Genomic DNA, 27319 nt, shown 5'->3' on the forward strand with positions numbered 1-27319 from the left:
ATTAAAATCTGAACATTGTTGAAAAGGATGCATTATAGAAGCATTATAAAATATCAATTTTCCTTATATTCAAAAAATTATTATTTAAATATAAATTCATAAATTTTTATTGTTGAAAGATTAAAATTAATTAAGGCATAAAGGATGAAACCAAGTTTTCTTGTCTTTAATGGTTGTATTGTAATTCTTCTAAGTTGTTATTTATTGTTTCATGTGTAATTTTTAACTTATTGAAGAATTTTGTAGATGTAGTAAGTTTAACAATTAATTAGCTATTTATTAGCTTTTATGTCCCAAAATATGTTGTTTTTAATATTTAAAATATTAAATGGATTACATAACAAATTATATTACCTATTATTTAAAACATAAATAGATGATATAATTTATTACCTTGTGCTTCTCTGTTTGAATTCCAAATACTGTTTATTTTTATAAATTCTACATTTTAGAATGTATAGATAAATCAAAGTATACGTAACTAGTAGCTAATTGTAGACATAAAATAAATGAGTGAGCATAAACAAGATTGAAAAATTCCTGACTTATTGAATTACAATCATGGCTTATTCTACTCAAATGATAGTTTTCCATACTTTAGTTCCTATGCAACTAATTATTTTTGTTCTTTTTTTGTGTTATTTGCAAATGACATAATTGATAAAGGATTATAAATTTACATTTTTATTGTTAATAATACTTTTTGTAAAATATGTATTTTATTACCATTATTTATTAAATAAATTATTTAAAATAAAGTTTTGCAAAAATGTGACGAAGTTTGAGAAAAATAATCCCCAAACGCTTACCCTTATTTATATTGTTATTCATACATATACTATGTTTTTTTTCTTTTACTTGCTCTCTATTTTAGAGTAGACTTGCATGGGCATATCTGCATTCTTGTATTTTGAAAGCTTTATAAAGTTGCTTGTTCTGATAGATTTTTATGTTTCTTTTTTGTTTAATTTATTATTTAAAAATTAGTTATTTATTGTGTGTGTTGATTGTTCTATTAATTATATTTTTGCATGGAAATAATTTCTTCCTATTTTGTAATATCTAGGCAAAACATTTTGGATAAAACTTTACGTGGGTACATATTTAATTTACACTAGATTAGATTAATATTATTGCAGTTTCATTTCGATACTTATTATAGTTTTTTCCTTTATAATTTTTCTTTGTTTTTTCAGGGTGCGTATCGTTTTTAAAAAGTCCTTAAAGGAGCTTATTTTAGCTTTATAAAAGCCCTTAAATGTGCTTTTTTCATTGGTTGTTTTTAAAAGGTGCTTAGTTTTCCCTTTTTCAAAATGAGAGATTTTTCTTTTCCATCTTGATTTTTGAAACAAATTATGCAAAAAGATATTGTTTATATTATTCTTTTCAACGTTTATGCAATGCATTTCGGCTTACCGTCGTTCTGTCGTGTATGAAAACGGCAATCATTTTACATGTTTGATGAAATACTTGCTTCCCCGCATGTGTGTATACTGAGTTGGGTTCGGAGAGAGTCTTGCACTATCAAACTTTCATGTGTATTTTGAAAGGTATTCATAATTTCAGGCTTCATTTTCCACCCAAAACAAAAAAATCTCTCGATCTTTTTATAGTGGCTAATATAATCAAGAAAAGTGTTCTTTGTCAGAAATTAATTATTTTATCATGATCATGTAAAGTCTTTGAAAATTATTTTGCATTTTGTTAGTGTATATAATGCTTAAAAATAGTTTTAAGTGCTTAAAAAGTACTTAAAAGGTACTTATATTTTGTCAAAAGATTTGGTGTCGTAGTTTTGATGGTACAATTATTAACCTTTCTAACATTAAAATTATTATCTAAATCCCTGCTAAGCACTATTTTATTATTTAATAACAGTTTTGTTATAGCCAAACAATCTACTGCAATTTCGAAAAAATCTTTAATTATCATACAAAGATTATTAATATACAAAAAGAGAGTAGAGAGTTGTAATATACAATTTTGAATTTTGTATGTAAAATTTTTTGGGATTTTTATTGCTCTGTATAATGCTGTTTAAAACAATAATATAATGTAGAACTTTTTTAAATTAACTTTTTTAATGCTTCAATTATTAACCTTTTTAAGATTAAAATTATACTCTATTCTCCCTGCTAAGGACTATTTTACTATTTAATAGCATTTTTGTTAAAGAAAAGCTTGTAAAAACTGTTTGGATTTTTATTTCTTTGCATAGTGCTGTTTATAGCAATAATATTATGTCGAATTTTTTAAATAATTGTTGAAACTTTATACACTAATTTGGATGTTTATAAGATTTAATCAGAAATATCTTATTGATCTCATAGAATGAAATTGCCACAACTGAAAATATCTCAAATTTTTATTTTGAAAAATAAGTGCCTCAAAGGTCTATATTGATGTAATATTGACTACTGAATGATATAATTCAATTTTGATCATCAAAGGTGGAAGTATATTGTGTCTTCTTTCTATTAAAATTTTGTTGGTTCTGATAATGACTCAATTTTATATAGCTGCTAATTTTAAAAAAAGATTCAATGCTTTAAAAAATATTTATATATAAATATTCAATGTTTCACAAATGCACATGAGCTTTGCTTTTGAAGGGGTATATACAGAGATGTCAACTTGCTCCAGACAGCAAATAAATATTTTAAAGTGGTAGCTTATCAATTATGATTCTTGGTTTAATAAATTCAATTTAGTAGATTTTTATCCACCACTATTTCTAAATAATTCGTAGGCTTATATAATTCACCACTTCATAGTAGTTATGGCATGCTATACTTTTTAAAAAGCAAGCAAAATTAGTCAAATATTTGCAAAATTTTGTTAGTAGTTTATTTACCGTTTTTTTTTAATTATTTTGGTGTGACCAAAGCAGTTGGCATCTCTGTGTATATATAAATTCACATAATTTTATTTGTTTTAATTTAGATTTGGTAACTTAATGAACAAGACCTTGATTCCCTGAATCTTGTTGATCTGTAAAATGATGATGTAATTTTGTTTCTAAAAATACTGAAAAATACTAGCAGAAGGATATTCTTCATTCATAATATTTATGTCATTCAATAGCATGGGCCAATTCTTTTCTTAAATTCATTGTAGAATCAGATTACTGTTCACTACTCCACGACTCATTTTTTCTTAACACTAGCTTTTTGTTTTCCACGAAAAATGCTAACTACAACTCCTTTTTTTAGTGGGCAGACTAGATTTTTTTTATGATATTTAAAACATTTTAAGGGATTAAAATTCAAAATATAAAAGACATGAATAGAAGATATAATTTCAAGAAATTTTAATTTAATAAAGATAATATTGATTTTATTAAAATATTTTTTTATTATTATTATTTCCAATGGCAGATTATAGACAGTAACAGCATACATAAACATCTAAAAAAAATAAAAACAGAAACAAAGATATTGCAACAGAGTCTATTAATCACAACATGTCTCTAGCTGCCCAATAGCGTTCAGTGATAGAATTCCTGTAAAGTGCAGAGCAGCGGAGAAGGTGTCCATGTCCTCACCAGAACTGCAAAGAGTGCATACCAGGGAAGAAATGATACCATATCTAGACAGATGTTTCCGCAGACAGTCATGACCGGGGGCCAAGCGGAATTCAGCCACCGCTCTTCGTCTTAGGCCATTTCGCAAATTTAGAATGGTAGCCCTCCAAGACTTTGTAGAAGTACTGTCGATAAGTTCTTCATGATCACAGGTCTTAAAGGTCCTCTTAATAAGCTGTTTGATGGAACAGAAGGGCATAATGTGTGTAGAAGTCTGAATAATTAAGGCTCCCTTTTTTGCTAAGTAGTCTGCATTTTCATTACCCGTAATCTTGCAATGGGCACGAACCCACTGGATTTTATTAAAAGATGGTTTCATTTTATCTATGGAAATTATAAACCGTTTTTTAGTGAGGGCAGATAGTTTTTTTCCAGATCTAATTTTATAATCCATTGGCTGTCACTCTACGATGACACATGATCATACTATTATTTGTTATTGTGTATACTGTGCTTTAAAATATTTTTTATTTATTCAGATGATTTCGGCCAAACATAATTCAAATTAATCGATAAAAGATTCGCATTAATCAATCTTAAAGTAATCCCCAAATATAAAATGTAGTTGTATAAAGAGGGATAACTGTTAGTTAGTTGTTTATGTCATTGAGTTTCTGAGTTGTATTAATGTCATTCTGTTTGTATAATATAACTTTTCTTGTTTAAATTAAAAATTATGAAAATTGTTGTTGTACAATAGTTATGTCTTATCTTCATGTTCTAGTAGAAAAAAATTATATATATGATTATATTTACTGTTGTTTAAAACATGACAATCCAATTGTACAAAACAATTAATTAAAGAATAACAAAAATACATATCAAATATGTGCTTCCATATGCTAAGACCAATTTAAATTTTATACCTTTAGAATTGTATAATATCTATTAATGTATTTTAATTGTTGTTTGAAAAATAGAAATGTTTTTCATTCATTTGTTGGATAATAAAATAAATGCTTGAATTTTGAGTGCTCATTTTTAAATTAATTGTGTACTTATTTCAGTACTTAAAAGAAATTAGTAAAAAATGCTTTTAAAGGCTTTAAACTTATTTTATATAATACTAGGTTGATGAGAATTTTTTTCCCCAGTATTCTTGTAGTTAGAGTATTTAAAGGTAATGCTTTAAAGCATATAGACCGTGCGCATTTTAGATTTCATCAAATATTTAAAAAATAATAAATTTTATTTTGAAAGATTCCTCGTTTAAAATGTATACTAATAATTAAAGTTTTAATTTCATTAATAAATACGTTATTCAATTTTCTTTTAATAAAATTTTCAAGCTTTTGTCTTTCTACCCCTTGCTAAGTAAAATTTACATTAAACCTAACAGCCTATCCTGCGTTTTATTCCCTCCATAGTGAAGAAAAGAAATTTTTATAAGTTTTTTATATTAAAATTTAGATTTTAGCATTAGTTACAAGTTCTGGTGTGCTTCTTAAATTAATTTTCAATATGAAATAAAGATTTACACTCACCTAATACTAGCCTCTCTCAGTGGCCAGCTCATCCTTTTTTTATTCCAACTCTTAAAATACGATTATATTCCATTTATTTATTTCTTGTTAACTGAATTAAAATTGAAATTTTACATTTTTGTCAGCATTTCAGTTCAAAGTTTATCAAATGAAGTGAAATAATATTTTTCTTTATTTTCTTCTCAGTACAATAAACCTTGCCTTATTTTTATTCAATTAAAATCTCTCTAATCACTTTTTTTATAAAAATTATATTATACGAATTAAGTTGCAGGGACCGATCAAGACAAATTCAGGCCCAATGCCCACAAAATTTTCCGGGCCCCTAACAAAATATTTTGAGATTAAATTTCTGAAGAGTAATCCTAACAATAGAATATTGAAGAGTAGTCCAATAAAAAGAATATTGAACTGCATGATTCAAGAAAAACATTCTTAAAAAATTTTGAAAGCAGACAATTGAAGAGTATTTTCCTAAAATAAAGTTTATACATCTAAATATTAAAGCAAAATATAAAATGTTGTGTCAAAATAAAAATAATTTGGTGACCACAAGCAATTAAAATCAGTGACTTTTGCTAAAAGTCACTGCTTAGCTGAATTATTTTGGAGATTGTAGCCTTCCATCATATTTTTTGCATATTTTTTAAGAATAAGCTTTTAGTTCTAGTTGACACTTATTATTTATAAGAGACTTTGCGAATATGCATTCTCGTTGCAATTGCTTAAGCCGTTGGAGTAAAAATTGCACCGATTAAAATTCAGCTGTACTTTCGAATTTGATTAGTGCAATGTTTACACGAGTTTGGTTCATCACAATAAAAAGAAAATTTGAAATTTAAAAAAAATTCCTTTTTTGAGAAAAACTGTTTCTTTCAGTATTTAAAAAAAAAAGTAATATTGTGGACTTCTTACTAATTTTTGAGGCCCCCCAGAAAGTGTGGGCCCTAGGCCCGTGCCTATTGGACCTAGACTACTAGACTATAATCAGGCTCTGTTCGGTTGTACTCTTTTAATATTTAATCCCTCAAAAGTACAGGGAAATGGAAACTTTTATGGAAATGGAGAATCACACGTTGCTTGCCCCAGATTTTACCACAATCACTTTGTAGAACTGTGATTTTTCAAACCCTAATTTTGTTTGCACGTTACGAAGTTTTTGTTAACCCTTTAAACGCAGAATTTTTATTTTTCGAACTTTTTTCATTTTTCGAACTTTTTTCTTTTGTATTAATTTTAAATTTGCACTTCTTTAGATCTGTGAGAAACAGTTATTCGCCACTGAAATTGCTGTAATTTACAAAATCAGTTATTGATAACGTTTTGAGTATGAATGAAACAAAAAAATTTCAAACTACTTTTTTTGAATTTTATATTTTACTACAAATATGAATCCTATAATCCAGGGCTGTCCAACTGCAAAGAGCCCACGGGCCAGAATTCCGGTCACTGATCACCTGGCGGGCCGCAGTTTGAAAAAGTTGAACAATAACCTCTTATACAATACCAATTAATAGTTGAATTATTAATTATAAAACAATGGAACAGAAGGATTCTAAAACAATTTGCTTACATTTTAATGGGAAAACTGAGGCCGATCAGCCTGAATAAGAAGTTGGCGGGCCGCACAATATGTGCTGGCGGGCCGTCAGTTGGACAGCCCTGCTATAATCTAACAGATTTTTTAGCAACTATTAGACTGTTTTTTATAATTAATAGAAAATACCAAAATATATTTTTCTTGTAAATAGAGCTTATAATGCTTGTAAAAATAATATGTAAGAGGGACACCGATATCCCATCTGCGTTAGAGGGCTAATATAACTTATAGGACATGCATTAACGTTAATTAAACGAAGACTAAATCTGTATTTAATCTCTCATCATTCAAAATATTCATTTCTCTCATAAATATTACCATAAAGAGGTTCTTTCTGTGCCATCTGTGAAAGAGGATATTTTGTAAGCTCAAAAACTAAAATGATACAACTGTATAAACTAAAACAAAATTGGGATAGTTTTGTTAGCTAAAAACCAAATGTTTTTTTTTACTTAACTCTGCGAAGAAAGTTATTATTTTAAGCACTGGTATAAATGTTTTGATAATTGATACACGTGCATTTAAATTGCACTTAATTATAATGTAATGAAATGCAACGTGTTGGGAAAGAATATTCAAACTAAAAACCTGTCCTGAAGGAATCATTGAGAAATACTGCATAAATTACGTCATTCGTTTATAAGTGTTTTTTCTTAATGAAGCGAAATACTAATTAAGGTCAATGGTAAAAAGTAAGCTAGTAACTCTCTGAAGATAAGTTAGGGGTCATTTTTTTGAAGTTCGAGCCCAAGTTCGATTAAATTTTTTTGTGATTGAACCAGACTGATTCTCCCAGGCTTAAATTCGCAAAGAAATAAAGCTAAATCTTGCGAAATGAAAGGTCAAATAAAATTTATTACTGAGATTTCCAATTTAAGTACTTCTTTGTTTTTCAACATTAAATTTTTCAAATTTTTGAACGTTTAATAACTGGACCGAGCGAAATTTTGTTTATTTTTTTAGTTTAAAAATAGTAATAATAATATAAATATGAAAACTTCATGTAGAGCTGGATGACTTCTTTCAGACAACGAGCTCGTCTTATCTCTACTTCACACGGAACACCTTTCTAATCTAGATTTGAATATGAAACACCGTTCCGGATTAATACATTCGGTAAGGGTGACTAAACCTTACATGTCTTCGTATCCTCTTAAGTCCAAAAGAAATGGGAGGCGGGATAGCCTGGCTGGTAGGGCATTGGGCTGATGTCCAAGTTGTCGTAAGTTTGATCCCCGCTATCTGAGGACTCTCCGTGTACAAAATGGTGACTGGTGCACGCTAAATCTGTCGAGGTTACAAGGTCCTCCAAGCTCTTTTAACAAATCAATGCCTCTGGGGGTACTAGATCGGAGATTGATCGTGCTCTGGTTCATATCAAAATTACGATTGAGGATGAATGGATGGCGTAAATGCAAGTTATAAAAGAGTAAAACTTATAAAGATTTATCCTTGTAAAACGGGGGTGTGACGTATGTATGTTGTCTCCGGATCATCCTCGGGAATTAATTGATACCAAACCTGTTAAGTATCAATTCTCTTAAGTGACTCATTCTATATTCTTTCACAAAGATTTCAATTCTTTCACCATATATTTCTTACTTAACCCAAAGATAGGCACAAAGCCACGTAAAACATAAATAAACTAATTATGTATCGAAGTTGCCTGGTACACAAAGCAGATATGTATATCACTATTACAATAAAAGACATAAACAAATAATGAATCTAAGTTAAGTAAAAGACGTAGACAAGAAAGAATTATATTTTAACAAGCATGATCTGTGCAATAGGGCTCTGTATTTAACTAACTTCATGTTAATCAACATTCTGACGTAAGTGGAGAAACTTAGCTCAACTTTAACAAGTCATTTTGCTTATAGATGATCAGCGGGCGCAGACGTCATGCATCACATGTGTGGGTATTCGTGATCTTCTTCTTCGTGAAGAGTACGTATCCAATCGCATTTATAGTTTTTTGGTTAGATTACTTTATAATTTAATAAATCCAAAGCTGCACTCAAGGGGGGAGCAAAGAAAAATGACCCAGGACTACAAAGGGACTGGTCAAAATTCCTCACAAAAACATAGTCTTTTTTAATTAGTTTTTTTCAAAGAAAATTTGTGAAAATTCCTTTTTATCTATATAAAAAGTACAATTCCGAATAAACATAATTAAAAAAATTCAAACTTACACCTTCATCAGCTTTAAATAGTGTTTTACTTATACAGTCAAACCTCGATATCTCGAACTTCTTGAAGTGAGAGGAGAAAAAATTCGAGATACCGGAAATTCGAATTATCGAAAATCGCATGTTATCGATGGTAGAATAAAGAAAAATGCTCTTTACATACCTTATTTACTATTCCATATTTATTCTAAAAACACTTTTTACACTTAAAAAGATTCAATTGTTGTTTGTTTTAGAGATGTGTAAGAAAGTTTGTCTATAAGATTTTCTAAGTGGACTATAGCTTAAAATTTCTCCTCTGACATATTCGACTGCCTCTCAATAAATCTCCTTACAGTGTCCACTGCAGAAAGTGTTTGTTTGAGAATTGATTATGAAAATGANTGGTTTTTTTTAAATTTTTTTTTTTTTTTTTTTTTTTAATATTTTTTTTATTTTCAGGGAAAAAAATCTTCACTATTTATGGGGAAAAAATTCAAGTTATCGAGGGATTAGAAAAAAAAATTCGAGAAATCAAGGTTTTTTTGAACATTGAGTGTATAGGAAATTTGAAGGGAATTGTTTTTTTCTTCGAGATATCGAAAAATTTGTGAAATCGAGGTTCGAGGTTCGAGGTTCGACTGTACTTTAGTTGCAAAATATTACCATGAAAGCATATAAATCTAGATATGTTTCGTAAAAATTGTGAAATCATTTTGTAGTAGTTACGATAGCGCAAGTTAGTGTCCCACTTGCCTATGACAGATAGAATTTATTGTGGTCGAAAGTCATGGGGCTGGAAAGGAGGGAATCTTCTCTTCCTTCTAAAATTGAGTAACAACTATTTTTTGACCTCATTAAAACTAGGACTATACTTTCCTTAATTGGGGAGTTCGATATCCTGATCAATGTTAATGAGTAGGAGAAAGATTAAACGATCCCCCTTTTTTTAATCAATCCAGTTGAGAAAAAAAATAAAATTCTTTTACATTGGATTATAAGCTATTATTCCATCAAGGACCTCTTTTGAAATTTTGTTCCAGTTGTTGTTGATAGAACAATTGACCTCTCAAGGAAGATATGCTGAAAGATAAACATGTCAAGATGAAGACCAGCCTTGAAATATACGAGCACATGCTGTGCTTAGTAGATTAAAAGAAAAGTTCTTTCAAATATACATTTAGAGTACCAGGGAAATCCAAGCTTAGAAAAAATTCAAAAATATAGATTCGATGTAGATGCATAGAACACTCAGATGAATTCTAAGAAACAGGAAAACTGGGTGAAAATTAAGCAAGCTCTTTTTGTCAGACACAATCATCAAACAGGTCATCAAAGTAAGCGTTACAAGGAAAACTGAAGTTATTATTTTTATTTTTTTAAGCAGATTTAATTATGAAAATACTTTAATTTCCGGAATGGAGAGTTCAACTTTAAGGTGCCAAATATTAAAATATGTCTCCAAAAGTGGATAACTCTCTCTCTTTTCTTGCAGATGTATTATTTAATGTTCCGAAAATTTATTTCGAATTTCAAATTTCTCAGAGAGAAAAAATAATTAAAAACTAAAGCACTACAGCAAGTTTCCAATGAAGGATTTCACAGAGGTTAAGGCTCCACTATTTCGAGACCAAAGGCACGATGGAGGTAAAAATGGTTAACAATGCGCACCGGCCGCCTGCTTTTATTTGCCTAAAAGTAAAGTGTCTCAGGTTCGAATGCTGGTATAGATGGTCGATTCGTATGTCACGTGATACTAGCTCCGAAAATAGTGCTAACATAAAATATTCCCGAGTAATGGCTAACCAAGTGAGGTGTTTGTGGTTTCTTTCTCCATATGACCCAAATGCGGGTTATTTAATTCGATCAAAAAATTTTCCGTCATACCAATCTTGATTCAGTAGTTCCTTTGCCTTCTGGGTTGGATTTGAAGCAACATGGTTATGGAAAATGTTGAGTTCTGCAGCTAATATCCGTGGTAACAGAAATAAAAATATCTATTGTTATGAATATTATATTTTATTTCATTTGATAACCGTCGATTAACAGCCGATCCAATTTTGTGTTTACGACTACTAATGTTCAACTCCGTAGCCTTGTGATTTTGAACCAATCCAGAAGACAAAGAAACTCCTGGATCAGTACCCCCAGAAGTTTGATTTGTTATGGGAACATGGAGGACTTTGTGACTTGACAGATTTAACGCGCATTAGTCACCATTTACTACACGGGAAGTCTTCGGTCGGCGGGGATCACCCCCGCGATCTCTTAGACATGGGTCCAGTGCCCTACTAACCAGGCTATCCCGGCAAGCATTATGAATTGCACAAAGTTTTGAATAAGAAAAAGGACAAATAATAATAATGAGAAATACGAGCTCAATGCGCAAAAAAAAAAAAAAAAAAAAAAAAAAAAAAAAAAAAAAAAAAAAAAAAAACGGAAACACTGAAATAACTTTTAATGTAATAGTTGGATTTTCCAGTACTAATATGCAATTTTAATGGCTCGTAGGATTGACTAGAAATATACCAATTAATTTAAGCAGACTTTATTTAAGTTAATAAGTTATAGATACAAAATCATAAGTTGTATAGATACAAAATAATAAATTATTGATACAAAATAATAAGTTATTGATACAAAATAACAAGTTGTTAATATATAAGTTATGTTATCAGACACAGAAACGTTCTTAGCTAATAAGTACATTAAAGTATAAACTCTCAAATCATTAGGATTGCAACTTGTAAATCGATCAGGATCATTAGATCAAAAGTTATTGAAGTGTACTTTTTTAAATGTATGCTAATATATAAAATTATTTATTATAATTGCAGGCAAAAAATTTTCAATTCATTTATAATTTCGAAAATAAAAAGCGAGATAAAAATACGAAAAATTAACATTAAGAAAACCAAGCTTTCGATCGCTATCCTGACTAAAAATCATATTTTTCAGATTACTGCTACTCGCCAAATTTTGAAAGTAAAAAATCCAACTCCGTTGAAAAAAAAAGCGAAAAAGACATGTTTTTGCTAATAAATCTGATTTTGTAAGTGATTCTGTAACTTAGTTAACAGTTAACACTAATTAATTGCTTATTTGCGGCCACCCCTTTGAGCCATTGCGATCGACATCACCAGAACCGATCATAAGAACAAAAGTTGTTTAGGGTGTAATCGTTTATATTTTGAGCACTGTTAACAAAATTTATTTGAGAAGGGTATTTCAATTTATTTTAGTAAAAATAAATTAATCGGTAATTCTGAAATGTTTATTCTTTAGGTATATGAATTTCTAAATCTTATGATAAGTGAGTTGTGAAAAAAAATAAACTTTTATTTTGCTTTTATTAGTTGCACAATTTTGAGAGAAGAAAAAAAAAATAATCGTTTAAAATTACGACCTAGAGCCATAGTTCTAACTTTTACTTAAAAATTTTTTTAGTACCTACTTTTTTCATAATATTGTCCTGATCCTTTACTACTGTCACTGTTTCTTTTATGTGCATCATATACAAAAATTTTTTCGAACAGGCATGTTATAGAATTGAAAGTAGCGTAAGAACTTTTAGCTTTTGTGGAATTACAAAAAGATAATTATTTATTTACTTTTTAAAAAATTTTTATAAGATAATGAAAAAAGAACCAGAGTGCGATGAATAAATAATGAAAAGTTCAGATACAGTATTTAGCACTAGCAACGAGATAATCCTAATTGATAGGGGGGGGGATGAGTTTTAAGAATGTTTTAGTTGATGCTATGTTTGCATAAAATGTTTTCTTTACCAAAAAATTTCAGATATGGAAATTCGAAAAAAAGGATCAAAATTAAAATTTTGAAAATTAAGATCAAAATTAAAATCTCCTGATGCATATTTTTATGAGTCATGGCGAGCGTGCGCCTGGGATATATAGATACTGGTAATTAATGAAGGGTGTTCCATAACGACCGCTCTTAATATAAATTTTTACAATCCTCGTGAAAGGTGAAGTATAAAAACTGTGTGCATTAAACATCAAAAATTTAAGTAGAGAAAAAAAAATTTTTTTTGAACTATGACTAATCAATCTGATACACTGGAAAACAATTTTTTTGTTACATTTGTTCAAATACTTGATCTTGTCAAACTCTGGTGTGAGTTTGAATTTCGAAATTAGTTTTGCTCCTAAAACTATAGTTTTTTCTCCTTTCTTTTTTTAAAATGTCATAAATGTGGAGACAAATTTCTAGGGGAGTTAGGGCACATCAGCAGGATTAAAATTGCACAGGAACCTGTACGTTTGGAAATCTCGTCATTCGCTGCTAGGGGCACTACCCTATTATGATCTGCTCAGAAATACTCGAAGAAAAGTTCATAATAAGAAACGGTCCTAGCGGCGTATGATGACATTTCCAGGCATAGGTTCGCATGATATTTTAATCCTGTTGATGAGTCTTAACTCCCCTAAAAGTTTATCACAGCATTTATGAGACTTCCTGTTATAGATCGTTTTTGAACTAGTATAGTTCGACAAAAAAATATACCAAAAAAGGCCACAAAAAACTTTAATTTGGAGAGAGAAACAGATTGCAGATTTGAAATAAGCGACACGAAAATATCTAAGATTTGTTAAAAAATCTCATGCAACAGAAAACAAACAAAATGTTTCTCAGTGCAATCAATTGAAGTCAATAAGAAGAAACAGGAATTAAAATAATCTAAAAATCTTAATTTAAAGGCGGTTCCTAGTTACAGGAAATTGTAAAACAGTCCTGTTAGATAAATAATTTGGTATTTGATGATTTTAATTCCTCCTTTGCTCTTTCAACCTCAATAATGCTTGATTATAATGTGTGGATGTGGAAACCTTTTATTTATTTTATTTCTTTCAAGGATTCTAAAAATATACATTAAAAGCAATAATCTCGAAATACCCTGCATACTTATGATAGATAGTACAGTACAGGGGTTTCCAACTTACATGAGGCCAGGGGTCACAATTAAAAACACAAATCAAATGGCGGGCCGCAACTTTATCAAAATTTTATGTAGGACTCTTTTATGTTTGAAGGAACATTAAATATTACTGTCAGATTTTTACCAAAATGTACAAAACAAAAGTATTGAAATACAAATTAAAATAAGAAGTAGATTTTTAAAAATATTTAATTGTTATTAATAATATTTTTAAAAATATTAAATAAATAATAAAAATTCGGGCTACAATAACTATAATGTGCACCCATGTATGAAACAATTAATGTGTAACAGATATCTAATTGTTAAGAGATAAAACTTAAAAAAGTTTGGTAATTAAAACTTACATTGTAGCACACAAAATATTCAATAAGAAAATTGAGGTTTGTCTGCTGCAACCACCAGAGAATAGATATTTACATTTTAAATTTAAAATTTACAAATGTGTGTGCAAATATTTTCGTCCAAAATGAGTGGTTTCAAAAAGTTGAATCGGAGAATTTCTTCGATAAAATTTCTGATACGCACATGCTAAATATGTTCACAAAATACAAAAAAATTAAATTAAAAAGAGCAACATGCACGATTATTTTTGTATTTGAATAAATATTTTATTGGGTGTAAAACCTGAGAAATAAATTTCTTTGCACCGTTGGTATGATTAATTTCACAGAAACGAAGAAATTAGGTTTTTATTAACGAGAAAAGTATTTTAAACCCATATAGATTTTTTACGAAAATTGTCCGCAAAAAAATGCCAACTAATATATTTTAGTTCGCGGGCCACGGGGCCGCCAGTTGGAAACCCCTGGTATAGTCTGTATAATGCTCAGAAAATTATACAATTCAATATTTTCCTTTACGCATTAATTTAACTTCCTTAAAATAATCGAATGACACTCTGAAAGTTTCAAATTGCCTTGTAATTGTTATAAAAACGATCGAATTCCAACTTATTCGAAAGATAACAATTTTATTTAAATTTAAAAATTTCAAACACTAATCATTTATGAGTTATTGACAAAATCTATTGGACAGGCACTAACTGCTGGATTTAAATTCGAAATAAAACTCTGAAACTTTAATAACACATAATTGCTTATCATAATTCCTTTTTACAAAAAATCTTAAATGTGAGTAATTCACAACTTTTTCCTCAACAAGTAAATTTTTATATAAACGGCAAGTTTTTGTCATATCATATTTTTTATTGTAAAAATTACCAATTATATTAATTACAGACAATAATTACTCATTTGGCTTTTAATAATTAATAAATACGCTAAAAAATAAACTGAATGGAAAATTTTCATTAATCGAATTAGTTGTAATTCAAACTAAATACATAATATTTTTTTAATCAAAAATTAAAAAAATTACTTATTTATACCCAAGTTAGAATGTTTTATCAAATGTAATTAAATATTTCATTTTCGATTGCCATTAAAAAGAAATTAATTTTAAACCACCTGTAAATAAATTTGATGAACTTAAAAGTGATGAGGTTAAACAAAAACCTGTTTGATTCGTAGCCTTGGCCGCGAATCGAGTCCAAATAAAAGTCCCGAAGACAAAAATGCACTTCCGGTTACGTTGCCAAAGTAACATTCAGAAATGATAGATTTGTTGGGAAGCGGTGTTGGTGGTGGTAAGCTGAGGAAGATGGCCAGTGTTGACCAGTTTTCGTTTTTGTTTCAAGGCATAAACCGAAATTTCCGAGTTGCTGAGGATATTTTAGCTATTATTGGTTTAATATATGTGAGTAAAACTGCATTTCAGTTTACATGGAATGTTTTGCAAGGATTAAGGACACATGTCTTGGCTCGGTTCAGGCACTTGAACTTTGCAAAATATGGCAAGTGGGCAGGTAAGTTTCAACGTTGTTAATCGAGGTTTTCCCTTATTTTTTTCTTGTAGCGTTGAATTCAGCATATTTCTATAAGCATACTAATAATAACTGTTAGCCCATGTTCTATTTTTAGTATTTTTTTACGCTTTAAGTGCGAATTGACAGCTGTTGAAAACATTCAAAAAATTTCACATTTGACTTTCATTATATTTGCACAAAATAACAAGAACCGTCAAAAATTCGTCTGTTGTCGAAAACTTGTTTTAAAAATTATTTAGAATATTGCATAAGCGTAATAATAAAAGCCTTTAGCCCATGTTCTATTTTTAGTGTTTTTTTTTACGCTACACAAATTACAACTTGAATTAAGTACAAATTGACAGCTCTTGAAATCATAAAAAATTTTCACTATTGACTTTCGTAATATTTCCACGAATTAATAAGACCATCGAAAATTCGTCTATTGTCAAAAACTTAATCTCCTTTAATGTTTAATTTAGCCTAAATATTGACTAATATTATTGTTTTGCATGTAAAAATTAAGGTATAAATGTGTGTATACATAATAAACTAACCTTTCAGACTGAAGAAATTTAATAGTGGTAGTTTTCACTCGTAAATTTGGTATATATCAGAGATACAAAACTTCTGGCCCCTGAAGGCTTTTAACTTGGCCACTGAACAATCTAAAATAATAATAAAAATATGAGAAAAAAAATAAAAGTTTAAAAGATGTAATAGCTTAAGAAACTAATAGTAAAAGTTACTGATTTGTTTCTGTCTTTCTCAGAGTGCAAGATTATAGCCATTTAATTTTGCAAGTTCTGTTCTTGGCAATAGCTCAATGTTAACAGTAAAAATTAATTTCTTAGGAATTTTCACAAATAATTGAGTGGAATATCTTATTTGAAAAGCAAATATTAAAGCATTTACTTTTAAGATTCCAATCCCGTTGATCAGATACTATAAGAGGAACAGTAACAAATCTTGTTTCTAACTAAAAGTAAAAATTAACTTTTGAGTTGAGTGAAATTTACTAACCTTCTTTATTTTTATTTATCATAGTAATTTGATTTTAATCTTCCAACTATGTTTAGATTTTTTTTGATTTAATATATTTATTTCATTTATATTATCTTTATTACATGAAATATTTTAAGTCATTATTCATATTAGTATTTTTAACTAGAATCTAAATACACCCTGAATTTCATAAGACTACTGTTATTGCTTGCCCTCAACGTAATACTTCCTAGTTTTTGTGACCCGCTACCTAAAAAATGGTTGTGCATCGCTTGTGTATATGACTTTGGGCCTCAGCTTAATTTCTAGAATCTTTTCAATTCTATGCCAGTTTTAAGTAAAAAAATTTTTTTATAGTTTTCAACCTAAGACTGTTTTGCGCCACATTTTCTTTGTTTTCCGTATTACTTTTATTCTTTTACTGTACTTTTATTCTCAATATTTTACTCTTAGTCTTACCAACAAATATTAATGATTTTCTAGCATGAATAAATATCTGAGCTTTGATTTAAATCTATATAGAAAAAAAAATGGCTCAGCTCAAATGTTTTTAACATAAATTGCATACTTTTAAAGACGTTAATGTGACATTTTCAAAGTAAGTTTTTAAAATTAATTTTATCAAAACAAATTATTAAAGTTTTTTAAGTTTTGCATCATACCTTAAAGTATATTTTTAATCCAAATAATGAAATTTTGTTTTTACCTGTCTTCTTAACATTTGTATTATATTCACCATCCTTCCTAAGAAAACAAATAAACCTTGCTGCAAAAGCAAATGTTCCTTTGCCATCATATCACAATGTTTAAAGAGAGAATGATATAATTTGTTGCATTGTAATAAAAAAAGTTTATGGAATTGTGATTGGAACAACACAATTCCGTAATGTGTGTGGAACAACATTGTACATAAGCTTCTAGTATATTATTTTAAAGATAGTTTCAGTTAATTGACGCAATTTTATGAATAAAATTTTATTTCAATAAATATAAGAAAAAATCTTAATATTATTTTTGTTACATGATTAAATTTTTATAATTCTTTTACTGGAAAAGTGAAAAATGTCAAATTATTTTTCAAACTTACTTGTATTGATAAGCTAAAGGAACTGAGTTTTATTACTACGTATTTATAATAATAACTCATAAAGTAATTAGTTCTATTGAACTTGCAAAGTTTACATGAAAATAAATTTTTTTACAGAAATTCATTTAAAAAAATTGTTTTTTTGCTTATTTCACATTTTTAATTGAATTCTTTTATCGCTTTTTTCCCCCATGATATATTATCCAAAATTTAACCCATTAATAATAAAAAAAAACATTTTCGAACTTAAAATAAAAATTTATAAAATAAATTTAACATTTCAAATGTGTAAATCAATGTATTTGTATCATCCAGAGGAAGTAATAAATGCCTCTTATTGTGTTGCTATCTGCGGATAATAGAAAAAACTACTGTTAAGAACAAGGTCAATAAGGATTTAGTTTTGTTCTGATTTATTTTTCACTAAACTTATCATTTTAGTATACAGTTCCTTAACCCTTTGACTACGAATTTTAAAAAGTGAATTTTTTTGTCCCGTTTATTTATTCAAAAAGACAAAATAGGTCACAAATAAGGCAAATTTAGTGTTGGGGGTTTTTATGACAAACTGTTATCAATTTATAGGCTGGGACATATATGTCCCGGCCGTACTTAATGGTGGGATATCTATGTCCATTAGAAATTTTTAAACATTTGTTGGAACAAATGAGTCCCATTAGTAGTCAAAGGGTTAATACTGTCATAACTGGAGAAAAATGTTTTTTGAATAATATTAAATTAAATTAAATGGGAAAAGTAAATTAAAAATTGTATTTTTAGTGTTTTGACTGGTATATTTAAATATTAATTTTGTTAAAAACATTCTTAAGGTCAAAATAAAAATATATTTTAGCATATTGTTTTCCAGTCTTTAAAAATTTACTATTATGATTTAGTTTTTACTTTTGGCTTATTTTTATTATTAAAGTTTGTTTTCATTGTATAATATTTTGTTTTATCATTTTTGATTTTTTTAAGGTCATGGAAATAAAATTTTTGTATATTTAGTTTTTTAACTATCAACATTGAACTTAATGTATAAATGTCCTTAATTGCTTTCTACTAATTCATTGTTGTTAAATGCAGTTAAAATTTTAATTTATATTCTTATTGGAATTATGTGCTGTATATGTTTAATTGTAAAATTGCATTGTTTGAATTACTTTATAGTTGTTACTGGTGCTACAGATGGTATTGGCAGAGCATATGCACGGGAATTGGCTCGAAGAGGAATGAACATAATCATAATTAGCAGAAATAAGGAAAAATTAGATAAAACAGCACAAGATATTGGTAAGTGATTTATTTTAGATAACACTTGTATAACTTTACAAGTGTGGAATTTCTTAAGCTTGAATATGAACAATTAAAAACATTGAATAAGATAAAATTAGGAGAGAATCACTCACAATTCTGTAAAAAAAAAATATTTTTTTTAAAAATCTTTTCTAATATTTAATTATATATGTAAATAAAGCATTTTTAAACCTGAAAGTGTGTTTTGACTTCCAAACAATATTGATTCTTTAATATGTATATTTAATTAGCTTATAAGTTAAGTATTAATCCAAGTACAGATAATTGCTAATACTGATTTGTAAGGTTGCATTTTGCTACCGAATTTTTCTTGTACTTCTTTTGATTATATATTTTTTAATTGGTTGCATAATATACCTGTTTTTAAATAATAATTTTCAGAAAAGAAAAAAGATCTTGTGGAATATTAATTGAACATCTTATTTAGGGGAATAAATTATTTAAGGTTTTGACAAAAATTATAAATTTTTTTATTAATATATATATTTTTGATTTTCTGATAGAGAAAGAATTTAAAGTTCAAACATTCACAATTCAAGCTGATTTTTCAAAGGGACGAGACATCTACAGTAATATTTCTAAACAACTTGAAGATAAAGAAATAGGTGTTTTGAGTAAGTATATTAAATAAAAGAACATTTTTGTTCTCTTTTAGAATATTTTATTCCCTACAAGAATCTAATTATTGAATTAATTGTAACATACATAAGTTAATTTTAATTTTGTAAGTTTAAATTTTATTAAATTACGTTATTCCTGCGGCAGAATTTTTTCGAGCTATCTGCGACAAAACTTTCTAGCACTAATATCTTTCTGCAAGATTCTTTTCATAATAATAAACATGCATGGTACTAATTTAAAATAACAAAAGCGCTGCGGAAATAACAAAAATAACAAAAGCGAAGCGGCACAGAAATTATTTCCTTTGCTTTTTATAACTAATCATTACAATAAAAAAAAATAAAAATCATTAAATCTGTAGTAGTACTTGGCGCGGAGGGGGGGGGATTGACGACAAAATCACTCAAATCGGACACCTCTAATGCGTGTTTCGTTTCTTGATTAGGTTGTTTATAAAAATATTGTATGAAAAATATCAGATTTAAAAACTATGGAGAAATCAATAGCGTAACTGATAAAGTACGACAGAATAGAAAGAAAAAAAGTGAATACTCAAAAAAGTAATGCCTTAAAAAGTAAATACTCAAATACACTATTCGAATTTTTCATGTTTATCGGGATATTTAAAATCCATGTGAAAATCGATATCAATAACTGACGAAAATACAATCAAAACAATGCATCAATTTACGATACTATCTGCGTATATTGAGCGTGTCAAAAAGTGATTATCTAAATGCATGATTCAAATATAACAGGTAAATTTCCATCAAAAAATAAAGGTAATTTTTTTTTTACTTTTCAAAATTTTTTTTTGCAAGAACCCTGTAACGTTCTGCGACAATGTCGCCGTGTCACTGCGATTCTGTCACGGGGTACGTTGTTAGTAAAGTATGATATAATTCTTTACTGAAGGTTTATGAAATTTGATACTTATGTCCATATGATGTTATTAAATTGTGATATTTCTCTGATAATTTATTCTTTTGTGTTTAAGCAAAAAGTATCTGCCTTAAGTAACTAATGTAAAGCTTAACCTTAAAATTTATGAATCTTAATGAAAGGAAGCAATTTTAGTAAGCTTTCTAGCTCAAATTCTTAAATAAGTTGGGAAAATGTAATTTTTTTTGGTTTTTAAATCTCTTGTTAGGGTGGGTAAGTTGGTTACCATCCTCCAAAATTGAGATATGTTTTTGACTTTTATACTTATTTTGCATTGACCATGTCATATTTCATCATTATGATTAGTTTTGTATATAGTTAAGTTTCATGAAAATTTTTTCCTGGTCATAGGACTGATTTAAATTTAATTTACTGAAAAATTTTGTTTGAAAGTTCAAGCAACATTTTTCTAAAAGGTGTTTCCTGATTATTTTTGTCTTTTTATGAAACTATTTTGTGTAGTTTAAAGTACCTGGTGTAATATGTATTTTTCACAAACTATTATTAATAAGTGGAGGGGTTCCATGTACCCTGTAATTTTTCCTTACTAGGTAAGTTGGTCTCATTATAAGGTAAGTGGATATAGGGGTCCCAATTGCCACACTAAATAAATTTGTATTATGGCCTTAGCAAGTTATCTTAAATTACTGTAGTGCTTATAGTTATGTTTAGTTTCAAATTAATTATAGAGGATTTACCATTTTTAAAAACTAAAGCTTAACATTTACTATTTGGCTGTATTATTTTTAAATAATATAGTGGTATGGAGTTTGTAATTTTAATCTCTTCGGATGATATATAGCTATAAAAAGCTTGCATCAAACAGCAAATGCAACAACTATATTCTACAATTAGAAATGTTTGAAAATAATTTCACAAAATGCATTCTTTCAAAAATTTTCTGTTTACTTTTTAAGTAGAAAAAAAAAAAAACAGTTCTGTTTGAATTTTTCTATAACATCTAGTTGAATTATTAACAATTTAAAATGTTGGACTAAAATTGTAGAGCACAAATTTTTAATATTCATTAAGGAAATATTTGTTGTGCTTTACAATTTCGTTAGTAAATTAAAGGATATTAGGATATATTTTTATTTTGTGAATCTTCATGTCAAGAAATAAGAAATACATTCAACATTTTAAATAAGAAAAAGTAGAGGGAAGAGTAATTTAGTCTAAAATTTCTTCACAGATACGATACTATAATAATAATGGTATTTAATATTTATTAAAGATTATTCTATTTATTTTATTTACTTCTATGTTTTGGTGAATGAAGTGAAGGAATTAGTTCTTTGAAAATGATTTACATCAATAATCTTTTTATTTTTGCAGTCAACAATGTTGGTGTAATGTATGAATATCCAGAATGTTTTATGAATGTTCCTGAGCAGGTAAATTGTCTACTTTTTGAATAGTGTATTATTATTATTCTATTGAAAACTTCTATGTCTAAATTTTAAAAATTAAAGTGTATTTAATTTTATTACATTACATGAATTTTATTTGCACGTAATCATTACATAATTATTTGATTTTCATGTTGTTTTTACATTAGTAATTACATCAGGTATTTTATTTTATGAATTTTGAAAGAAAAAAAAAATGAGTTTTAAATTTCAATAAATTTTTTCTATGCAGGTTAAAATATTTAAAGAAATTTCTGTAAATTACTTCACTTTCTTTTCTTTTTTTGTACTTTTACTGATTGCTGTCTGTGTAAATGAAATAGAAAACTAGTTTTTCTATGATAAATTTATGATTGAAAAAATGAGATTTTGTTATTGAAATTTATTTTTGTGTATTGTACTTTCTATGAAATCATAGAACAATTTAAGATTATTTATTGTAGTTAAAAAAAAGTTTAATTAAAAAAAAAAAATATTTCATCGAATATAAGTTTCTGTAAAATAAGGTACAGTAGGGAACCGATTATCCGGAACGATCGGGACCATCGCTATTCCGGTTTTCTGAATCGCTACAAAAAGCCGTTTTTTTATTGCTAAACCCAACTAAAAAAAAAAATAATTTTTTGGAAATATCTTAAAAAGAAGAAAAAACGATGAAGTAATACACTAATGATTATTTCCAAAATGATGGTAAGGTGAACATCTTTCAAAAAAGAAAGAAAAATCCTAAAAGCTTATGAGTAAAAAAAATTTTTTTTTTTAAAAATGGCGGGAAAATTTATCGAATTTCGTTCCCGTTTTCTGATTTACGGGTTCTGTACTGTATTGACTTCTGTTTTAATTAAAGCTTATTTTAAGTTTTTGCTTCTATCATTAAATTTTTAGATACCTGCAAGGTGTTAAAATGAATTCTACTTTTATATTGTTGTGTCTTACTGATTGAAATTTAAATATGATAATTGTTTAAACATTTAATAGCTCAAGATTATTCATTTTCACTACTAAATATAAGTTATTAAAAAAATATAAGGCTAAAATATGAGCTGTGCTAAATAACGGGATATTTTTGCTCTTTGCTGGAAGGTTTAATAAAAAACAGTGTCATAGTTATGAAAATGGTTTAAAGAGACAAAGTACCTTTTATAATGTCGTCTAATATAATCAAATGTTAGCATCATTTATTATAAAATATTTAAGACAGTAAAAAAGAGTTTCCAATGAAAATTAATCTTAACTCTTTTCAAAATTTTTATATAATTGTCTTTGACTAAGGACAAGGCTTGAAGTATTTATGTATATGTTAATTGTAAAAAGTAAAATTTTTATTTTCTTTTTAAACTAAATATTTTTATTTTTGCAATTAAATTTTTAATGTCATATATCACTAGAATGTCCCTAAGGCTTGAAATATTGAGTTATGCTTTTAGTTATATATTCAATTGTGTGCATAACCTAACATTTGTTGAGTAAAGAAATTTTCTTTTGTAGAAACTATGGGATTTGATTAACATTAACATTGCGTCCGTGACTATGATGACATACATAGTTATTCCACAAATGGTACAAAGGTAAATATTGTAATTTATGAATTTGATCAAAACATAGAGTTAAACTTTTAAGCGAAAATAATTTGCTATATTTTGAATTATTTCTCAAAACTGGTTTTTCGTGCAGTTTTTTAAAATTGAATTAAATTTGTGGATTATTCTTTGTTGAAAAAATCATTAATATTTTGATTGTTTAATTATTATCTAACTTTTATATTACTATTTATTTGTATTTTTGCATTCAGAATAATGATAAATTCGATTTTTATTTTAAGAATTACAGAACATTTTTGATTGTTTTTTTCTTTTAAACCAATTTGCTTGCTTCCATTATTTCATATTATCTTAAGTATTTAATTTATTTTTGAAAATTTTCATTTATATGAATGTTTTATTTATTTGAAGCAAGTATGGTTAAAAACATTGCTTGCTCCTTTTTTGGAATAAGTAAATTCCTCTTTCTCTTCATTGTCTTTTAAAAGCTGATTTACAAGATTCTGTTTTATCTCATGAATATTTGTGTGTTATACAATTCAGGAATTGTTAAAAATCACTCTATTGAAATAACAAATGTTTTTTAAATATTCAGTGTTTTAAAGTTAAAGTTATTTTTCTATTTTTTTTAGGCAGTAACGCCATGCATTTGTACATGGTATTTATAGTAGTGATATTTTAGTCTTATACAATATTATTGCTACCTGAAAAATTTGAAAACTTGAGTAAAACATGAATTTTTAAACTGCTCTCTGTTTGTAATTTATTCTGTTTTAAATTTTTTTTTCAAGGAAAAAACAAGGATACTTTTTCTTTTTAAAACTCATGAAACCTCTAATAATTGAGGAAACAGAAATAATATCTGAAGTATAATACCAAATGAATATTGAATCTTATTTTGTCATTCTGTTTTAATTTTTGTTTGAAACCTAAAATTATTTTTAATTTAAATATTTAATTCAAATTTACATTACTTGTAGATCAAAAATTTATAAGAAAGAAAAAAAGTTTCAGTATTTTCATTATTGATTGAATTCAAATAATTAAAAGTAATTTAATTTTCTGAAAATGTTATATGCTACTAATCAAAAAATTTAGTGCTTAGAACACTAATGTTTGTATAAAAACATGGCCCCTGCCAACATGACTAACTATACATACAGCCCTTCGTTAGTCAACCTGCTGTGCAAGTGGCCCTTCTCTCATAAAAGTTGTGCATCCCTATGTAATTCATCTTCTTTTAGGATTAAGTAAAATGCGCTTTATAAAGCTTGATTTATATTTTAAATTTTTTTAACTTCAAACCACCAAATTAAAAATGAATCACTCAATTAAAATTATATTCTATACAAGCATTTAGAATCACCAAAAATTATCCATTGTGAAACTGTAAATATAAGAGAAGTTACAACTTTAAACTGGCGTTTAATCAAAGTATGAAACTGATTTACAAATTCAGAAAAAGACAATAAATAAATAACATTTAAAATAATAAATCAAAATGGAAAAGTGCTTAAAACAGCTAAAAAAAACTAAATTTGTTTTTATTTTAATGTAGAAATTCAGAATTACTATTCAAGCAGAAAATTTAAAAAAAAAAACTGTGTTGGCAAGACAGCACTTCTTCAGGTGACACACTGCCTGCCAACACACAGGATCCTATGTTTCTTTTTTTCGCCTTCAAGTTCATAAAAATAAAATTTAATGTACTTGAAGGCGCTTTTAGCACACTTACATGAAAAAAACTTTAATTTTTTTTTAAATTTATTATTCTTTCTTGAAATCAATTATGAAAATTTGATTCCAATTATGAACCAAACATTTGATCAATTATTAACAGAAGTTGATTCCCATTAATTTTTTTAATTTAATTTTTCAATCAAGCCACACCTCTTGAAATTTTTCCAAATATTAATTTATTATAAATTTTTCATTTTATTTCATTGGAAATTCTACCAAAATTCTAGGTATTGCAACATTCTTAACATCTGAATATTCTAAAGTTTGGGAGTAACAGAGCTAGGTATAAAATAGAACGAGTCTTTGGTTATGGAAAGAAACTAACTTTCTATGAGTAGTAAATTTAATTTTATTAATCATTTAAACCTTAAAAAAGTGTTTTGTAAAATAAGTTTGAAAATGAAATTTCTTCCTTTATTTTATTGACGTTGAGATATTTCTTTAATTGTAATAATATTAAAATTTTAATGATGGTAAAAATAAGTTTTATTTTTTCTGAATTTTTTGTTTTATCTACAAAGTGTTTCACATTTGAGCAAGTTTCTATAGAAATTTCTCTTCAGTACACAACTTTGTTATTGAGTGATATAAAATTGATTTTTTAGTATGAAAAATACTAGCAAAAAACTTTAAGCATCTTTAACGCTCAGTTTGTTTAAAATAAAAATTAAAGAAATAATAAATTAAAAAAATCTTCATAATCTGAATATTTCAATTAGCTGAGATAGGTTCATTGTCTGTTAGTAATTAGGGTGACTAACTTCTATTGTAATAATATCTTGATTAAAATATTTAATTGATATTAGAACTTTTGTTTTTGTCTAATTTTTTGTTTTCAACTATTTTTTAAAGGCACTTATAAAGTCAATAGTTAAAATTTTGATTTAATTATGTGAATTTTATTTATGTTTTATAACCTTAATATACTATTTATTTTATTTCCTTAAAATTAAAATATTTCAGTTTATACTATAATAACTAAATTTAGAAGGGCTTTTGATCACTATGTGTCAAGTTAAAAAAAAAATAATTAAAGGTTTTGCTTAAATTTATATGCATGCTATTAGCTTAGAATCAAAAATCTCAATTTGGATAAGTTAAAATAAAATAATCTTTTAAATAGATTATCTAGTATTTTGAAAATTAATGGAAGATGTTGTTTAGTTGTTCTGATATAGTAATTCTAGCACAGGCTTATTTTTTGTTTATTATGTACTGTTCTTAGTTTTGAACATGTAACTAAAATTTAAATATGTATTTCAGGAAAAAAGGCATTATAGTTAATATGTCATCCATATCATCTTTTCATCCTTTGCCTCTCATGGCTGCATATTCTGCATCTAAGGTATTAACTTTTCTTATTATATTTTTTGCTATGCTAACACTTTTTTATTTAACCTTCCGTTAGTCGCGCGCACCTCACAGGTGCATCCCTACTGCACTTCCACCTCCTTTGCCGTCAATAGATTTTTCCGGGGGTCGAGCCTAATGTTATGTTCCTAACTTTGGATTACTCAAATGTCCGTGTAAAACCGACCTTAGAACATGTCGATGGAGAGTTGGAACCGCTCAAATCACCCCTCTGGTGCAGCGCGACCATTGACGCAAGTATTATGGATATAATATTTTTATGAATTAAATATATATATTTTATCTCATTTTCTGTCCTTCTCAACGTAGCAGGTATAAATGGTCAAGTTATATACACAGAAAATGGTTACGGAGTAAAAAACCGCAGAACCTTCTTGCGTCAATTGGTTGAACATCTTGTGATGGAGGAAGAGATCCGACGCGGGAGCAAGAAAAATTTATCTTCGGTACTTCGCTAAATAAGTTTTTTGATATTTATCTCTCTAAAGAGTCTTAAATTGGTAACAATTAACTATTTAAACTAGACTAAATTTCATTTGGCTTTCAAAAAATCAGAAACACCTCATAGGTGCAACGCGATTAACCATGTCGGAAACAAGTGCGCGACTAACGGAAGGTTAA

The 27319-nt window shown here is 27.5% G+C and overlaps 1 protein-coding gene across 1 annotated transcript in view; it reads left to right on the forward strand.

Annotated features, from left to right (window-relative positions):
• The first annotated feature begins 15349 nt into the window (after positions 1–15349).
• The window catches only part of LOC107453151 (inactive hydroxysteroid dehydrogenase-like protein 1), a 15886-nt gene continuing 3916 nt past the window's right edge, over positions 15350–27319 (forward strand). Inside the window, exons 1-6 of the mRNA XM_016069853.4 lie at positions 15350–15665; positions 18928–19050; positions 19578–19688; positions 21973–22031; positions 23535–23614; positions 26591–26672. Of these exons, the coding sequence (XP_015925339.1) occupies positions 15413–15665; positions 18928–19050; positions 19578–19688; positions 21973–22031; positions 23535–23614; positions 26591–26672 (708 nt within the window). The 5' untranslated portion in view covers positions 15350–15412. The remainder of the gene's footprint in view (positions 15666–18927; positions 19051–19577; positions 19689–21972; positions 22032–23534; positions 23615–26590; positions 26673–27319) is intronic.

The sequence above is a fragment of the Parasteatoda tepidariorum genome, chromosome 9 (assembly GCF_043381705.1).
Source record: "Parasteatoda tepidariorum isolate YZ-2023 chromosome 9, CAS_Ptep_4.0, whole genome shotgun sequence".
NCBI classification, from domain to species: domain Eukaryota; kingdom Metazoa; phylum Arthropoda; class Arachnida; order Araneae; family Theridiidae; genus Parasteatoda; species Parasteatoda tepidariorum.